This window comes from Chaetodon trifascialis, chromosome 23 (assembly GCF_039877785.1).
Source record: "Chaetodon trifascialis isolate fChaTrf1 chromosome 23, fChaTrf1.hap1, whole genome shotgun sequence".
In the NCBI taxonomy this organism is placed as follows: domain Eukaryota; kingdom Metazoa; phylum Chordata; class Actinopteri; order Chaetodontiformes; family Chaetodontidae; genus Chaetodon; species Chaetodon trifascialis.
In genome coordinates this window covers 8,361,885-8,379,292 of record NC_092078.1, presented here as the reverse complement: position 1 = coordinate 8,379,292, position 17,408 = coordinate 8,361,885, and the positions used below count along the sequence as shown (strand labels likewise).

The 17,408-nt window shown below is 47.0% G+C and overlaps 1 protein-coding gene across 1 annotated transcript in view; it reads left to right on the top strand.

Moving 5' to 3' along the window:
* LOC139351186 (insulin receptor substrate 1-B) overlaps positions 1–17,408 on the top strand; it is a 45,144-nt gene that overhangs the window by 3,597 nt on the left and 24,139 nt on the right. Inside the window, exons 2-3 of the mRNA XM_070992952.1 lie at positions 7,253–7,554; positions 8,126–11,330. Of these exons, the coding sequence (XP_070849053.1) occupies positions 7,253–7,554; positions 8,126–11,330 (3,507 nt within the window). The remainder of the gene's footprint in view (positions 1–7,252; positions 7,555–8,125; positions 11,331–17,408) is intronic.

Below are 17,408 nucleotides of genomic sequence, written 5' to 3'. Positions count from 1 at the left end.
AAACGGGCGGAGGTGCGGCCCACAATCGTCGCCCGCCAGGAAAACTGACTTCAGGAATTGTTGTTGACCTCGATAAAACAGAGTTAAGCTCGGGAGCCAGTGGCATTAAACGAGAGAGAAACACGAGCTGCAAACACACACGAACATGCAGAAAGTATTACGGTAGCAAAAGAAAAACACGGCCCAAGAGCAGATACGATCTGACCAGATTGTCTCCGATTTAGTAAAGTCACAGACTGACAGGAAACGTATTCCTTCATCTGTTTTGTCCGATGGTGAATCTGACATTTCTGGGTTTTGCGCTGCTGGTTGACAAAACGAGCGATTTGAAGATTAAGATTTTTAAGTTTAATCTTCTGTCCCAAGGTTAGGATTTAGCTTTAAAACTTATGTTTATGTTGCTCACAGCAGAGTCCAATAATCTGATCGTCAAGAGAAAAATCTGCAACTGTTTTGAGTTTGATTTACTGATTCTGTCTTTTTTTTTTCAAGCAAAAATGCCAAACGTGTCCTCGTTCCAGCTCCTGAGATGGGAGGATTTTCTGCCTTTTTCAGTCATATGTCATAATAAACTCAATAACTCTGGATTTTGGACAGACAAAACACGACATTTGAAGCTGTTGTTTTTAATTATAACGGCGATTCTTCACTCTGTTTCTGAACAAAATGAATAACCTGCCGTCAGGTTCAACACGAGAGCCCCCTCTATCTGCTCGGATGGCGTTGTTGTGATCTTGTTGTTTGTTGACGTCCCAGCAGTACGTTAAATCTCCATGGGCGTTAGTTCTCTGTGTTCAAAGCTCCAAAAAAACTAGATTTGAAACACTGAGAAACAACATCTGTTTCCAAATCTAATGACATGGTTATTCATGATCATCCACACTGAGAGCAGTTTCTCCTCCTCTGCCAACCTGTTTTCAGTTAGGTCCGTGGATTATTGGGATGTAATTTTTGACACTTTAAGCACCGCAAAACAAATGCAGGCGGTGTCGGATTGAGCTACAGCTCAGCGAATCACACCAAAACTCTGAAATCTGACTTTATATGAGGAAAATTGCGCGTGTATCAGATTCTCTGTTTGCGGCTCTGGAGCGTTTTCATCCGGGAGCGTCGAGCGGCCGCTCTGGCCAACGAGATCTGGATCTCACCGGTGGCTCGCCGAGCTGGCCGATTAAACGTTAAGCCGCGCTTAAGCACTGCTCATCTCCCTAATTAGGCAGTAATTATTGTCTCGAGGGTCAGCCGCTGGTGACACAGCAAGAGGCTGTGCTAACGAAGTCAGAGAGGAGAGAGCGCGGGGAGAGCCGTGAAAGTTTAGAAAATGATCAGTGGCCATTTTTTCGAGTGCCACCTTGTTTTTTCTGCCGCCTCGTCCTCCGGACGGGAGCTGGCTCATTTGGAGCGCCGATCCAGGCTGAAGAGTGGCGAGCTGCCGCTGGATATTTCCTCTGCATAAATAGTTTGCACGCGTTAACACCCTGTAATTTTATTTAACATGACAATCTGGCAGGCTGGGCTTCATTATGGCCAGCTCTGGCCTGATGGATGCAGCAGCTCTTTGCACTAGAGGTACAGTAAAGCATCGTGAGTCTGAAATGGCCTTGAGCGCTCCTCCTCCCGTCTGCCGTTGTGGATTGGGGTCGGCTCACCGTTGAAGCAGCCCATCAATTAAGTGCCCGGGTTTGACTGACAGCAGAGCAAGGCCAGAGGCAACAAGACCCATTTAGTCAATGAAGGCCCATATGTTGAGCATGATAGAGCCGGGGGCTTTAAATGCATAGCAGCCCTTAATAGTGGGACGTATTGATTGCTGTAGGCTGATACCAGCCCATTACCGCTGTAGTTGTGGAGGTCAGGAAGTTCGTGAGTTGGGATTTATCGGCCTTACGATGAATGCATCAGATTCGGTGAAGACCCTCCTCGTCAGCTGGTGTGCTGCTCCTCCAGGAGATGCAATACAGGGCATTGATTGGATTTACTGTAACACCAGCGTGGAGACACAGGAGGAGTCCCGCCTTTCCCAGTCTTTGCAGGAAATATAAACATGTCTCATTCTGATCTGTTTTTGTTTTTACTGCCGTTCAAAAAATGTAAAAACACAGTAAAGATTGAAAAACGGAGCCCTTAAGCGTCACTTTTGGGAAGGAAACATAAGAGTTCTCGGGTGCAATGAGGCGAAAGTGGTAGAAAGCGTTCTGCTGTCTCAAAGGAATGGACACCAGGAGAGGATTAGAGAGCTGGAGAGCTTCCTCTGTCCTTTGGACATGCACACCCTCTTCCAAATGCCTCTGTTCAGTCCGTCAGGTATATAAGAATAAGTTAAATCCTCAGTCATTTGAAGCCCCCTCTGCAGCACAGAGCAACAGGCCTGCTGTACTTAGAGTGGGACTGTTTTTTGCATTACTGGCCCGAGTTATGATGAAGCTGTGTACAGTATATACAGTCTGGCTGCATGCTGGTACACGTGCCTCTAAGTATGTTTATGTGTGCACATGTATAGGCTCTATGAATGCAACTGCTTAATATACTTGATAGTGTGTAGTGTGCGTTAAATTTAAATTGCAACCTTAATTGAATTCTCTGCACTTTCTCTGGATTAGCTTTGTGTATTTGCTGTAAAACTGCCTAATGTACTGTAAACGAGGAACCTGGAGAGGCCACCTGCCTGGAATTCTTGAGTAGTTTAATCGTAATATTAAATTTTTGTGCTTTGGAGAAGTTGTGCAAGAGGACAAAACTGATTTCCAGTTAACTCTGGGAACCAGGCCCCCCAGCAAAGTCCAAGATGGCTGCCAGTTTGATGAGAGCGTCTGTGCTGATTTTTCCTCAAATTACTCACGTCAAACTTTTTCTTTTTTGTGTCTCATCAAGGGACAGCGAGCCTCGGATGCGTCACTGATAATTTCATGCACTTGTGTGTGCGTGTGCGTGCGTGTGTGTGTGTGTGTGGCTCTCCTCGCTAACGCGAACCACATGTGAAATTAACCTCAGGCAGATGCTGGTGTCAGGGAAGCACTGCGTCCCCGAGTGTGGGCCCAGATAGGGGGGATTACAGATGGTAGAAATGGATGAAGAGATAGGAAGAGGAGGAGTTGAGAAAGAGGAAAACGGGTACACACATGGCAGCCAGAGATTAGACCAACTGTTTTCACTGCCGGGTGGCTCGCTCTCTTTTCTCTCTGAAATACACGCCAGGACAAAAAGTACACAGCTGTCTCCCATCTATCCACGCTGGTAACCTGGTATGGCAGTGGGGGTGGTATAGGGGGCACAGTAGCTGGGATAGGGGGTAGAAAATGGGGCTTAGCCCTCAGAAGTTTCTGTGCAGTGTTTTGCGGTATTATGGCGCAGCCCAGCGTGCTGGGGCAATGAGGTCAGAAACTTGAAACAGATCCGAGTGAGAGCCAGCCGGTTCATTGCCAGAGTAGCTTTCCCTGATTTACAGGCTGCATTAGCTAACTAAGAAGAGGGATTAAATTATGAATCTCGCAATAAATTTCAGTCATTCAGTTTTTTTTCCTCACAGATTTGCTTTACAAAGAGGTCGTTGCTTGACCGTAAGTTAAAGATAGAAATGAAAAGCGGAGGTGGTGCCTGAACATGAGAACATTAGATTTAAACTTGGTCCTAACCCAAGTACAATCCCACCCAGTGCTACAGTGCTTCAGTGCCCCCTATCCTGTTCTTGCTGTGGGGTGAGCTGACACAATTCACAGACCCCTATGGAAGACCTACTTTCTCAGGGATTTGTGTGTGACGGCCATAACAGTAATTAGCTTGTCACCCAAGGAGGAGCTGTCAATATCTCAGCAGGCATCTGGCAGCCCCCGGGGGTAAATATTGCACCCCTTTACCCCCTTAAACACACACTGCGTTGCAGCATGAAGGCAATGAGAAAGCAAGGGAGATGCAGCGTCGCCTCAACGCCACAAACTCTGCTCATTTAAAATCCCAGTTTGAGAAAACTGGGTGAGATTATGACCTCTTTATGTACAGTGTATGTTCTCAGGGGAGGCAGCGGCTCGAGCACAGCAAATAAATCAGCATGAATAGACAGCAGTGTTGGCCATGTTGGGTTGCCATCCTCGAGCCACTCGTTAAGACTGAAAGTTTCATGTGCGGTCGTGGCAAAAGTGAAGTAAACAACTGGTGCGTGAATAAGCCAGTGTGAGGGTTTTTTTTTTTTCAGGTTGCTAAAAAGAGAAAGGGTATGCTGAAACTTTGAAATAAATACAGTCACCTTGTGTGAACTCTTCATATCCACCCTCCCTCAAGGTTGAGTCGAGGTTGGCTGAATGTTTTTCCACACGCATCGCCCTCATTCAACCAGCGAGCTTCACGCCGGCGCTTTATTACCTCCAGCTGCATTTTGCTTTCATGTGCATCCGCCCTCAGTCCTTAGATTCATCTCCTGCTAAGGGTCGTTTTGAATGCGTGTTTTTTCCTGAGGTTCATTATGTCGTATAGGGGTGGTGTCGCGCCGCACGGAAGTTGACTGGCTGATAACCTCTTTTATGCAAAGTGTGAAAAAAAAGTACCCTTTTCTCAGCAGCCATCTCCGCTGAGCGCCACACTGCCGTGAAGGTCTTCCGTAAGAAAGCCAGGTAATCTATAATTCATACGACTCCGTGTAGGATCAACCCGAGCTTTATGTAACCATGAAGGCAGGTCTATAACGCTTGATAGGGTTATATCAGTCTGTGCCCTAGTGGGAATCTGGGAAAACCTCTTTAAGCGTTTCATTGCTTTAAGAGTGTGTACAGCCTGAGTGGCCCTGAGATGAAGGGTGTTTGTATGTGTGTGTGTGTGGAAGTACTCTTGAGGCCACAGCTGAGGTTTAAGGCTGCACTGTACTCAAAACAAACAGCACACTTGTGCTCTCCTGAAGACATGTTAAATGGGTTCTTGAAAAGGAAAAGATCAAGGAATATGCTGCACTGACTCAATCCCAAGAAGCAAACGGGCTAAAAAAATTTAATTTTAGAGTAAATAAAGGCTGTAATTACATTATTTAAAATACAAGCAAACCTAAAATAAACTTTTTCCGTCTTTAAAGATTCTTTTAAAAGGCTCTTGTTTCCCTCCTCAGTGGTTCCCTGGTATCTCTTTGCAATCTCCTGCAGTCCCTCATTCCCTCAGTCCCCACTGAAAAATCCCCAAACCGTCGCTTCCTGTTGTAAATCTAAATCGAGGAGGCAAACAGGGCTTCTTGCACACAGCTCCTTGCACACGCAGAGCAAGGCAGCGCATGAAACATCCATGCATGGCCTTGAGTGAGTCATCTAATGTAGGGGGAGTGCCTCCACACACGCACACATGCACACAGCCACTAAGCCACAGACTCCGTGGCTTTCAACAAAACATCTATTCTAAGTTGCTTTCAAGTTGTGAGCGATGCTCCAATTTTGGGAAAGCAAGCTGGAAGAAGACACAGCGAGACACGTCAGACTTCTCCCTCTTTTGCAATCGCAAGTCAAAATGTTTTGGGAAGAGGATCTGGGGAAATGTTTGTCATAACAGAAGCTCAGTTAACATGGCGTCCACTGTGCATGCTGAGGCTTCTTGTCTACATATGGTTGTCATTGTAGGATTTGCAGCAGAGTCATGGGAAAGGAAGAACAAACGCACACAGACGTACCAGCATACATTTGTAATTCTGCGGCGAGGGTGCACTGTGATTAGCCAGATTGGGCCAAAATCATTGCTTAAAGTAGAATACCATACAAGCTTTGTGAAAGTATGAGCTTTCAGTCAGTTGCTTGTCAAAAAGACACTCATCCCGTCAGTACTTCAATATGCAGGATGTGGTAGTCTAATAAAGCAGGTGCTCAAATTCACTGTTAATGCACAAAGAACATCCTGTTCCCACGAAGGCAACAGGTGAGCCTCTTTGTGGAGGTTTGTTTCTTTAGCCCTGCCATGAAGTTGATTGATTCTGTGTAGAAGATTGGTAGTTGTCATGTTCAGGCATATCCAACCTGTCAATTTGACAGGGGAAACTAAAAAAAAAAGTGCATGAGAGGAAAGGGGCCATATTTAAGGAACATTTTAGGGTGTTTCCTTTAAAGAAGAATAAGAATCCACCCTGAAACATGAATCACGTCATGGTATGCCTGTAATCCTGGGCTTTTTCGTCAAACAGATGTGAAGTCCCTCATGGCTGGGATTAAAAGAGCCTAGAGGTAAATCTGTAATATATTCAGAAGCCGTGTCAATAGCTGCTGACAATAAGTTGCACAGAATGATTGAATTAAGGTAATTTCCTGCCTCAGATCTGTGAACAGTACAGTGACCTCAAGCACCAAACAGGCGGTCAAATATTGTTAAGTGGTTAAGTAAGTCCTTTGCTTTTGTCTGGCACCCCAGGATCAGATCACACCAAGAGCTTTCTCTCCTGTTTTTCCTTGCCTTAGCAATTTCCTACTGTCTGAATACAGAATACCTGACAAAGCGTGGATGGGCTGCCTGTGCCTCTGCTAAAAGATACTTGGTTTCATTAGTTCACAAAGGCAGTTTATTGTCAGTAGAGCAGTCCCAGAAAATGGCTCTTGAGCAGCTTATTGAGTGCTTTCTCATGTGTTTTTGGCCATCTATTCACATTGTTTGCTTTGGTTTTGGAGAAGATTGACTTGTAAAGCATTTTCCAAGTTGGTTCAAGTTGTTTTTTTCAAGTTTTTCCACAACGTTTGCTTTTCTTTCACAGTCATCATTCTTGTTCGGGGCTTTAGTTGTCAACAGGTTCATTTTTCCACACTGGTATTTGTGTGTGTGTGTGTGTGTGTGTGTGTGTGTGTGTGTGTGTGTGTGTGTGTGTGTGTGTGTGTGTGTGTGTGTGTGTGTGTGTGTGTGTGTGTGTGTGTGTGTCAGGATGCCTGTGTGTGGTTGACGAATGAGACCCCAGGTATGGAGCCTGCAGGTACAGCAGGTCTCACAAGCCCCTACATGCTCTGTTTAAACTCAGATCTAGCTTAAAAATCATTGAAAAGCTCAATATCAGCAGATCTTACATAATAAAGGCACCTTGCCCTCCACTAACAGGTAAATAGTGGTGGTTTCGCCTGGTGTGCCCTTTGGTCACAGATGCATGAAGGTCATGTCAGTGCTTTGTTGCAGCAGTTGTACTTGCGAGTGTTCATAAATACTCCTCTTTACAACACTTTAACGGCTCTCTAGTTTTTCTTATCTAGTCATAACCTGTTTATTTTACCCCAACAACCTTTAAATCTCCTTCTGTCTTTGTCTGTCCCTAAAGGTAAGAACCCCACTGACAGTGGTGCTGCCGGTGACTATGGAGTGCCCAATCCTGGGCCTGCATTCAAAGAGGTATGGCAAGTGAAGGTGTGGCCCAAAGGCCTCGGTCAAGCAAAGAACTTGGTGGGCATCTACCGCCTTTGCCTGACTGACAAGACGGTCAACTTTGTCAAACTCAACTCTGACGCTGCGGCTGTGGTGCTGCAGCTGATGAACGTCCGACGCTGCGGCCATTCAGAGAACTTCTTCTTCGTTGAGGTGGGGCGCTCTGCGGTGACTGGCCCAGGCGAGTTCTGGATGCAGGTGAGCCTGTAATCTTCAGTCCCCCTTATGTTTATAGTTTCACCCTCCAGTCCCACATACATTAAGAGCCTATAATCAACAGAGTTGGAGAAACTACAAAGTTACCCAACTTTATGATTAAAGTTCATGTAACCCAACATTATGTTCCAATTCATAAAGGTTGTTGCTTGACCACAACTAAAAGGCTGTGGTGACACTATACTTTGGTATGTCGAAAGTGCCTAAATATGAGCACTTGAGATTTTAAAACTCAATCTTACGGCAGCCTAACTACAATTGCAAGACAAATTGTTGTACAAATGTACTTAAATTAATCTCAGAATTAGATAAATCAGTCATAAATTAAAGAAACCAACCAGCCAGTGTTGAGTTAAAGGTACTCTTTAATTCTAAATTTAATTGAAATACACATGGTTTTCCGTGAGAATCAGAATTCAGTTTAAAGAAAAAATAATATTCAGTATTCTGTGGTTTGAACTGTAACTGAGATTGAATTCATAACTTAATTTAGAATCTACCAGAATTGTGCTTTGAGTTAACTGGTTCAAAGGGTTTTTGTGTCATGTCTTAGGTGGATGATTCTGTGGTGGCCCAGAACATGCATGAAACCTTGCTAGAGGCCATGAAGGCTCTGAGCGAGGAGTTCCGCCAACGCAGCAAGTCTCAGTCGAACTCTGGCCCTGGGGGAGGTGCTACTGCTTCTAACCCCATTAGTGTTCCCTCACGCCGCCACCACCCAAACCCTCCTCCTAGCCAGGTGGGATTCACCCGCCGGCCCCGAACTGAGCCTCCTGGTGGAGCGAATGGTGGAGCAGGGGTCAGCAGTGCCAATGCCTCTCCCACCCCACGGCATAGCTTCCCAAGGTCTCGCACTGCCAGTGATGGAGGGAAAGGTGAAGAAGGGATGTCAGGGACCACACCGCTCCAAGGGCCAAGCTCCAGCCCCTCCACCAATGGCTCCTGCTCCACTACCCCAATCCTCAGGTCGAAGTCAGCCCGTTCAGCCCCCAACACAGCTGCTAAAACTCCTCTCGGGTTGATGCGTTCCATCTCAACCCCAGCGCCCTCCCCAGCCCCAAGCCTCTCCTCTAGTTCTGGGCATGGGTCTGAGTTCGGAGGCGTCACATCCTCCACTGGTGCTGGTCCATCTGGTGCCTACAGTCGTGTGCCATCCCATCGCGCATCAGTCTCAGGCTCACCCAGTGACTATGGTTCCTCAGACGAGTATGGCTCTAGTCCTGGGGATCACACGCTCCTCCCCTCCCCGAGCCTCCCTGGAAGCTCTGTTGGTAGCGTTGGCAGCCAGTCCCTTGGTGAGGAGGGAGCCAACTATATCCTAATGGGCCAACGTAGTGGTGGTGGTGTTGGTAGTGGTGGTAGCAGCAGTAATCAAGGGAGCTTGACATCTAGCTCCCTGCCAGCACCAGGAACACCTGCCTGTGGCTCCCAACCCCAGACCAGGAGAGTGTTGCGGCGCTCCTCCAGCCGTGAATGTGAAGCTGAACGTCGGCTGCTGAGCAAGCGGGCTTCATTACCCCCTATGGCCCTGGAGAGGCTGGCCCCACGTCAGCGCAGAGCCGAGGAGCCAGCAGAAGAAGATTCAGCCGATTATGCCATCATGTCAAGGAGCACCAGCCGTGAGTCCTTTGCTTCCACCTCCTCTTCCACACAGAGGGAATCTGTCATGGGTGCTGGGTCAGCAGGGGCAGGAGGAGGGTACTTGGATGTGGCGGGTGAATTCAGAAGTGAAGTGGGTGGAGGGGCAAGTGGGAGTGTAGATTTAGGTGTGGACAATGGGTACATGTCCATGCTGCCTGGCGTCACTCAGCCTCCAGTATCCCTGTCCCAGTCACTGGCTGTCTCTGTCCCGGACTCGGATTCCAAACCTGCTGATGATTACATGGCCATGACCCCTAACAACAGTGTGTCCCCTCCACAGCAGATCCGCCCTCCACCAGCTTCTGATGGCTATATGATAATGTCCCCAAATAGCAGCTGCTCCCCTGACCAACGTGGTGGTCTCTCTGGAGGGGCATGGGTGGACAGCGGTAGTGCAGACAGCAGGGCAGGTAGTGACTATATGAATATGTCTCCAATTAGTGCACGTTCTGTAAACGGTAGCCCCCCACCTCCTGAGCACACCAGTCATTTGGAGACCAGTTGTCAACAGCAAGCCCCCAAGATGGTGTATTCTTACTATTCCCTTCCCCGGTCTTACAAACACAACCCCTCTGCTGGACACTTCGATGATGGACCTGGACGAGGCAGAAGGCCCAATGGGAGTTGTAGTAGGGGAATGGGTGGAGGAAGGACTATGGGAGGGCGTCAGGAGCAACCAACAGCAGGCAATTCAATGGTTGGACGCCACCTGTCGCTTTCCTCTTCCTCATATTCCTCCAGCTCAGCCAGCAGCGAGAGCCTCGGAGAGAGCGAGGACAGAGCTGCCCAGGCAGTGAGCACCTTGGCTGGGGGAGCTCCGTCCAAAGATGGGAGTAAGATCCAGCAGAGACGTGGTTCTGGTGGATTGTCCAAGCAAGGTAGCCATACTAGAAGCAGACCAGTGAGCCTGTTTGTCGATGTTTCCAAGGCTAACACCCTCCCTAGAGTTCGTGAGAACCCCCTGCCCCCAGAACCGAAGAGCCCTGGGGAGTATGTAAGCATTGAGTTTAAGGGGGAGAAGTGCAGCCAGACTGGGGTTGGAGGAGGGCGTGGCAGGGGTCTCAGGCATGGTTCATCATTGCCTCATGGCTCAAGCAGCAAGCATCCTCAACACAGGCCAACTTCTTGCTTAGGGAACTTTATCCCTCTCTCCCGCAGCCCCTCTGCCCCCATCACTCCCCCAGCTGCCTCAGAGTATGTCAACATGGACTTGGGCCCTTCTCCATCCCCCTCACCCCTCTCCCTTACACCACTAGTTTTCCCGTCTTTCCACACCCCTCCCACACCACCAACTCTTGCTCATGCCCCCAAAGTCTGTGATGAGGGTACAACTGGCCCTTGTGAGGAGGGGGCTGAAGTGGCAGAAGCCCCACTTAGGAAAAGCAGAGAAAGTGTTCCATCAGTGACTGAGTCTGAGTCCCCAACATCCTGTGGAGACTACACAGAGATGGCCTTCAGTTTGAATAGCAACACCGTCCCTAGGTCATCGTCCAGTGTCTCCCCCAAAGCCCCTTCCCCCACCAGGACTGATCCTTCTGTTCCAGTGCTTTCACGGGGTCTAGAATTCCCCCTAGTCAAACCAGGACTCAACCCAGACCATGGGGCTAAAGTTATCCGGGCTGACCCTCAAGGCCGCAGACGGCACTGCTCAGAAACCTTCCTTGCCTCACCTTCCCTCCCCACCTCTACCTCTACCTCCTCTTCCTCCACTGCCTCCCTCTTTCCAGAACATGCTCAAGCTGTGGCCCGCCGGCTGGGCTTTGAAAGCATGCTGTGGGGGAATGGTGCTGTGACCGATAACCCCTCTCAGTTCGCCCTCCCTGGACAGCAGTCCCTTTCCACAAACACTCAGAGTTCGTCCACAGAGCAAGGCCTTAACTATATAGACTTGGACTTGGCCAACAAAGAGAGCCCCCATTTGGGCCTGGATGGACCCTCAGGTAGCCAGGCCCCTTCTCGTCTCTTCTCTGCGCTGGGTGGAGGTTCTGGGGTCGGGGGAGTGAGCGCAGCAGTTGGAAGCAGCAGCAGCAGCTCCAGCCTCAACACTTATGCCAGCATTGACTTCTACAAATCAGAGGAGCTGCGAACGCATCAGAATGGAAACAAGGAGGGAACAGGTAAGAGTTGCCTTTATTCTTTTAAAACACATGTTGGACTGTGTTTAGCATCATGCCTCTTTAGTTTTCCTTTCACACAAACTCTCTGTGATCTGTCTCTACCACTGCTTTTGTTCAGTTTTTACCATCCCCCTTTGTCTTCCTGATTTTGCTCTGTCACATTTTTCAGATGGAAAAGAAAACGCTTTCAGTATAATCCAATGGAGCGCAGCCTCCATCTCCATCTAGCTTGTAATCAAACTTCACCTGACGCCATATTAGAATATAGCCACCAGTTTGATTCTTATGACTGCCTGCATAATCCGCAATACGAGATATAGATCAGCTGCTCGGACCATTCATAGATTTCCTTTTGTGGGGCTTGCTGTACTTGGAAACACACACACACAACTTTTGCCTTGTGTGATTGCGCAAGGCCAGACAACCTATTGAAAATCAAGGAATATTGATATTATGATGATTGATCCTCCAGAGGCTTCTTGAGTGTTGTGTAAGCATTCCCAGTGCTACACCCCCACCTCAATTCAGTCTTTCCTTTCAGTGTTTGAGTGCTGGTTCAGGAGATGCTTTTTTTTTTAGCAGTTTACACAAGTAGCAGAATCCTTCTGATCCAGATCAGATGTGGTTTTCCAATGAGGAGAGCTGTCGCCAACCTTTCACCGCAGTGATACTATTAGCTTGGAAACCATGTCACTGAAGCGTTATACCACAAGTTCAATAAAGTTGCACTTTGCCCCTGTTTTCCATTGACCTGGCAACCTAACATCCTCCAGTAGATGAGTAGAAGAAAGCAATGAACGTGAACAATGATTTTTCCATGAATTGCATCTCAGATTTTATATGATTATATGAGTTTCCAGAACCCAACAACTTTAAAATTATAATGAGGTTATGAAGGAAAGTATGCAAGCGATTCAAGTAGTATGCAAGTATGCAAGCGTGGGGTTGCCAGGTTTATAGACACTGGTAATTTTACGCTCTTTGTAGAGGAGCTCAAGCACACCTCAGTGTAATCTTAGCATCCCGAACAATTAATTGGCATCATTTACAGTTGCACTAGTTTTTTTTCCTTCCTCTGCTTTCTGTGCTTTACAGAGGGTGGGGCCACACACACACACACACACACACACACACACACACACACACACACACACACACACACACACACACTCGATAAATGAGGTGAAGATTATGTTACTCGGGCTGACAACACCTCATACCGCTACATGTGTGCAGCATGAATCTTAATTTGCCTTATCTGTTATCAGATTTTATGTAAATTTCTAGATCTATAAAATGTGTTTGTGTGCGATTGATTGCAAAGAGGCAGATTGGTGAGAAAGTGGACGGAGAATGATGTCAAGTCGTTGTTTAACGAAGGGAAAAAAAAGCTTGTTTCATTCACAGTAGAATTTTACATGTATGTGGGAAGGCCGTTAAATTCTAGCTATAAAAATTGTTTATTATGATTTGTGCGCAAGCAGAAAGTGGTGATTGTTTAGTTTGGCCTACTACAGGGTTAAAACTCTTTTATGGTTACCATTTTTTTTCTGTCATCACGTGCCAGAATGCATGCACAACAATCTACAGTAGTGTGCTGTAGCTGCAAGGGGGAGGTCAATAAGGCCATATAATGAATTTTCATTGTATTTACATTTTTCCCCTACTGTGCAGGGCAGCTTTCTAGCTGTGGGGGACCACCACAGCAACACAATGCCTCAACTAGGTCACCGTGAGACGTTTCCTCACCGAAAAACATTCTCTTTGAGCCACTGTCTGCACTAAATTGGCCTGTTAAGAAATACGCCTGCCGTTTAAGCAGATAGAGCAGCATTTATATGGAGATGTGGATTTTTATACATGAGTACACTCAGTAGTCTCACTTACCCTTCCACAGTAGGGCTCTTGTGATGCATGCGTCCTGCCGGGCCTTGTTGCTGCTAGCCTCCACATGATTTCTAACGTAGGTTGTGTTAGACTTAAACCTCATGGGGTTTTTGTGGTGAACATTTCACCGTCCGGCTCCACAGTTGGATTTGATGAAAAATGTAAGGCATTAGCAAAAATTCATCACGGGATCTTGCGGTGAGCGCAGTAAGGCTGAGCTCAAAAGTCGGTTTTCATAGATTCCACAGATGGAAACGAACCATCAGCCTGCATCCATACGTCGCCATGTTGGTTTTATTAGGAAACGGAGGCCGTGCTGGTGGAAGCAGGCGGGTGCGTTTTAAATATAAATGCTCGCAGTCTACCACAGTGGGACCATATGGGCTCGGGCTGCTGAGTATGTCAGCGGGGCAGCATGGGGGGAGAATGTTACACATTGGCTGTGAATGTTGAGATGGGGCCAGTGTTTCACTCACACAGCTCTCAAATGCCTCTGTACAGTGTTCCCCCTCCTTTCATCCCTCCATTCCACCTCCCCCTCTTTCCTCCTCCAATAAATGATCCTTTTGTTCGAGTGTTTTTGCCGCGGTGGGCTGGCGGGCCTCAGCAGGGCCAAGCCCCAAGACCAGTGGACTCTCCTGAAACTGTTTTCTCTCGCAGTCCATAATTTGCGGCCTCTGTGTCTCGCTTTCTCGATTCTTCTCTCACCTTTTTTTTCTCTTCTTCATTGTCGTCTTTGCATCTTTGTTTTTCCGTTTGACTGCCTGTCCTCGCACTTATTCACCCTGCACAATCTTTGTCCTCGTCCGACGTCTCGGCTGATGGATTTTTGAAATTCCTCCCCTCCTCTTTTGTTCACGACGCATGCTGTTGTTCAACAGTTTTTCACCAAAACCTCTCTTGTCTTCACGCCTTTTCGTCCTCCTCCTTTTTCACATTGTGTTTCGCTCCATCCTTTAAACGCTTGCAGAGACACTTAAAAATAGATTTTAGTGCTGCACTGAGACATTTTCCTTTTGCTGCAGAGCAGACAGCAACCAGAGAAAGAGACAAAAAAAAAAACAAAAATGAAAAGAGACGGTACGACCGATCTATATGTTGCTATAAATAAAATGCAGTTTAGAAACGATTAATTATCTTGTCTGTGTGGATCCTCTGTGCTTTTTTGAGGGCTCTGATCAGCTGTAATTACAGGGATGTTTTCCCCCAGCAGGCACCAGCTTGTATAGGAAAGAGTGTGCGTATGTCTCAGGGGTGCATACTTTTGGCACAGAGAGCCTGAAGGCTAAAATTGAGCATCAGTAGTGGGACATTTGCCAAAAACAGCCCTATTTGACAGCAGTTATGTAATATGTAACATGTAAAAATAACCTAAAATCAGGATTTAGATAATGAGGAGAAGCAGGCTGAGCTGTTCTACCCCGAATAACGTCTTTTAGAAGTAGAAGTGAATCAAATTGAATCAGCCACACAAAATGTGATGTGTGTGTGTGTGTGTGGTTTTCTCGCCTCGCAGCAAACATTTGAAGTCTGTGTGTCTTCATGTGGAGAATATGAGCGTCTGTGTGGATGTCTCTGCCTTTTATAAGCGTCTAGTTCAGCCAGAGTGTGAGAGAGAGACAGTGGCTGCAGTGTGTAGATTTCACTCAGTGGGGTGTGTGTGTGTATGTGCGTGCGCGCGCACGCGTGTGTGTGTTGGCGTTTCCCACACAACGTCTGCAGAACGGAACGAAGCGCTCGTTTATGAAGTGGAGAGGATTTCTGGGACAAAATGTTAATTTAAATTAAATCAGCCACAGCTCCCACAATCTCCTCCAGGAAAACCACGTGAGAGAATTTTATTATCCACGCTTCCAGCTGTCCCTTAACTTTATTTCTTACCATCTGGACGACGATGTGTGTGCCAGCCTGCAAATGACCTGTAGCCCTTTGAAATTCCTTCAGTCTGCCCGAACGCTTAAAAACTAAGTCCGGAGCTGAAAGTGCATCCAAAACCTTTAAATCTGAACTCATTGTCATTTATGAGTCACATGGATGTCGTTGTTCACAGAAGCGGGACTGTTTACATTTGTTTGCCGTTGGCTAATTGGGCAAAACTCATGCATAACTGACCAATTGGATCAGTGTCGACAGTGTATGTGTGTGTGTGTTCTCTCTCCTTGTGTCCAAAATCTTATTTGCCAATATCATTTATTACTTTTTGCAGAGATAAAAGTAGATTTTCATGGATTTTCTGGCACTTTAGGCTCACATTGTGAAGCTTTCAGGAATCAAATGTGTAATATATGGATTAGAGTCTTGGGGGGGGGGGGATTAGATTTAAGAAGCTGTTCAGAGATAAAGTGGCGACTTGAGAACTCTGTTTTTAGCTAATCCAATGAAAAAAAGATGTCAGATATTGAAGCACAAATCCGGAAAAATGTCAGAATTCATAACATTTCAATAAACCGTCTCTCAATATATATTTAAAAACTACCAATGGTACTACAATGACAACTGAAAATGAACTTTAACTGCATAGAAATAAAACTATATTGATGCTGACTACCCATGTAGTTTTATAGGTAACACTGCTGGTTTCTTGGCCCAGTTGGCAGCCGGTTGGCACGTTCCCACCGCCTGGGAGTCAGGGAGAGGTAAACACACTTCTCGCACACATAACCGAGTGCTTTTAAGCACCCGCGGCAGGTCCAGCGTCGACGTTGGAAGTGACGTGTGATCACTCGCTCCCTCGCTGTCTGCGTTTCTCTGTGGCGGATCATTACGGTTTATTACAGGCGCTTCCACTTTTGCCGCTCACGATGATGATCGTTGAGGTTTGGTTTCGTGTTTGGTGTTAAAACTAAAAGTGAGGAGGAAGACAGACTGACACTGTGAAGACAAATAATGTGGACAGTAAATCTATGTTGCTTCTTTTCAGCGACGTCAGGGTAAATAAGTCATCGCAACCCAAATTCCAATAAATCAGAACTGTCCTTTGATAATAACTTGATCATTAAACGATTAGTGAATGTACACGCTGTGCATCCAATCGTCGGCACTAAACAGGCCTCTGCCGCCTCTTTACGCTGCTGGGCGTGGAATCCAGGGCAACGCAAGGGTAGACTAGCAGCACTACTACTGTTATGTAAAACACAACCACGTGGATGGGACATGACCCCCAAGGAGGGTGAGGCTCAGGGTGCAGTGTGTGTGTGTTTGTGTGTGTGTGCGCGCACTCAGTGTGTGTGGTTTAACCCGGTGTGTTCCAGTGCAGGAGGCGCTCACATGTACGCAAACGCTCACAGCCAGAACAGCAGGAGGAATTTAGCATTATCTATTAAGGGCGACCCCCCCCCCCCCCCTTCGGTGAGCCTGATAAAATGAATTTATAATATTCAATTTTAAGTTATTAGCTTCCTTTCTTCTCTGCTCGACTGTTGTGTAATCGACTGTATGGCTGTGAGAAGCGGGACGAGGTGGGAGGTACGCCCCTGCGTCTTATGATTGCACAATGCATATTAAGATGGTAATTAGCTCGAATTTCTACGCACTGCAAACTCCGCTTTCCTTCATTAGCCTAATTACAGCATTACACAACCGATGTGCCCCCGTGGGAAGAGGCAGAACAACCTGCGCAGTTACCGGAGGACGGCGGAGAGGCCATTTCCTCATCAGTTTGAGTGAACAGAAGCCACGTTTCTCTGTTTATGTAATGTTTTCTCCACACATCCAGACAGGTTTCTTTGGATAATATCACAAAATGGAGGCGGTCGGAGACACAGGAGCTTTTTTTTTGGGGGGTGGGGGGTTGTTTTTGTTAACGTCAAGGACTTTTTTCTCTTTCTGTGAAGTCTGGTGTGCTTTGTTTGGACGGTCTGTTGAGGGAGTCACCGAACTCACAGCACACATAGCAACAACTCTCCTCTGTTTGGGTGTTCAGGGAGCCTTGAAGGTTGTGTGTGTGTGTGTGTGTGTGTGTGTGTGTGTGTGTGTGTGTGTGTGTGTGTGTGTGTGTGTGTGTGTGTGTGTGTGTGTGTGTGTGTGTGTGTGTGTGTGTTAGAGGCTGAGCTGTTTTTTTTCCCCCGCTGACTTCACTGGCCATGTGATGAGGTCATGTGCGTGCGCGGCGGCAGCAGCAGCGTCGTCTCATTACAGGCCATCGCCTCCGTCCAATTAGCCAAATCCAAAGACTGGAGGAGTAATCGGAGT